This window comes from Anarrhichthys ocellatus, unplaced genomic scaffold, assembly GCF_004355925.1.
Source record: "Anarrhichthys ocellatus isolate YVR2014 unplaced genomic scaffold, GSC_Weel_1.0 scaffold9260, whole genome shotgun sequence".
Lineage (NCBI taxonomy): Eukaryota > Metazoa > Chordata > Actinopteri > Perciformes > Anarhichadidae > Anarrhichthys > Anarrhichthys ocellatus.
In genome coordinates, this window is record NW_022289234.1 from 901 (window position 1) to 1,429 (window position 529).

Sequence of the window (529 nt, forward strand, 5' to 3'; positions counted from 1 at the left end):
CCGCTGGGCCTCAGCGATTTTCCCCCCCCGCTCCCGCGGCCTCCGTGCCGCCGCGGCCTCCGTGCCGCCGCGGCCTCCGTGCCGCCGCGGCCTCCAGCCGCTGTCGTCCCGGTGCCGCAGCGACCTCAGAGCCGCAGCGACCCCCAGCCCCAGCTGTCTCAGAGCCGCAGCAACCCCCAGCTGTCTCCGAGCCTGTTCCCCGCCCGATCTCCAGCCGCCGGAGCCCCGTTCCCCTCTTGGTCCCCAGCAGCCTCTGGAGCCCCGTTCCCCTCTTGGTCCCCAGCAGCCTCTGGAGCCCCGTTCCCCTCTTGGCCCCCAGCAGCCTCTGGAGCCCCGTCCCCCTCTTGGCCCCCAGCAGCCTCTGGAGCCCCGTCCCCCTCTTGGCCCCCAGCAGCCTCTGGAGCCCCGTCCCCCTCTTGGCCCCCAGCAGCCTCTGGAGCCCCGTCCCCCTCTTGGCCCCCAGCAGCCTCTGGAGCCCCGTCCCCCTCTTGGCCCCCAGCAGCCTCTGGAGCCCCGTCCCCCTCTTGGC

At 75.0% G+C, this 529-nt stretch overlaps 1 protein-coding gene across 1 annotated transcript in view; it reads left to right on the plus strand.

Annotated features, from left to right (window-relative positions):
- LOC116380862 (sporozoite surface protein 2-like) overlaps window positions 1-515 on the plus strand; it is a gene marked incomplete at its 3' end in the record, with an annotated part of 1,232 nt that extends 717 nt beyond the window's left edge. The window contains exon 3 of the mRNA XM_031842692.1: window positions 15-515. Within this exon, the coding sequence (XP_031698552.1) occupies window positions 15-515 (501 nt within the window). The remainder of the gene's footprint in view (window positions 1-14) is intronic.
- Between the last annotated feature and the right edge of the window lie 14 nt (window positions 516-529).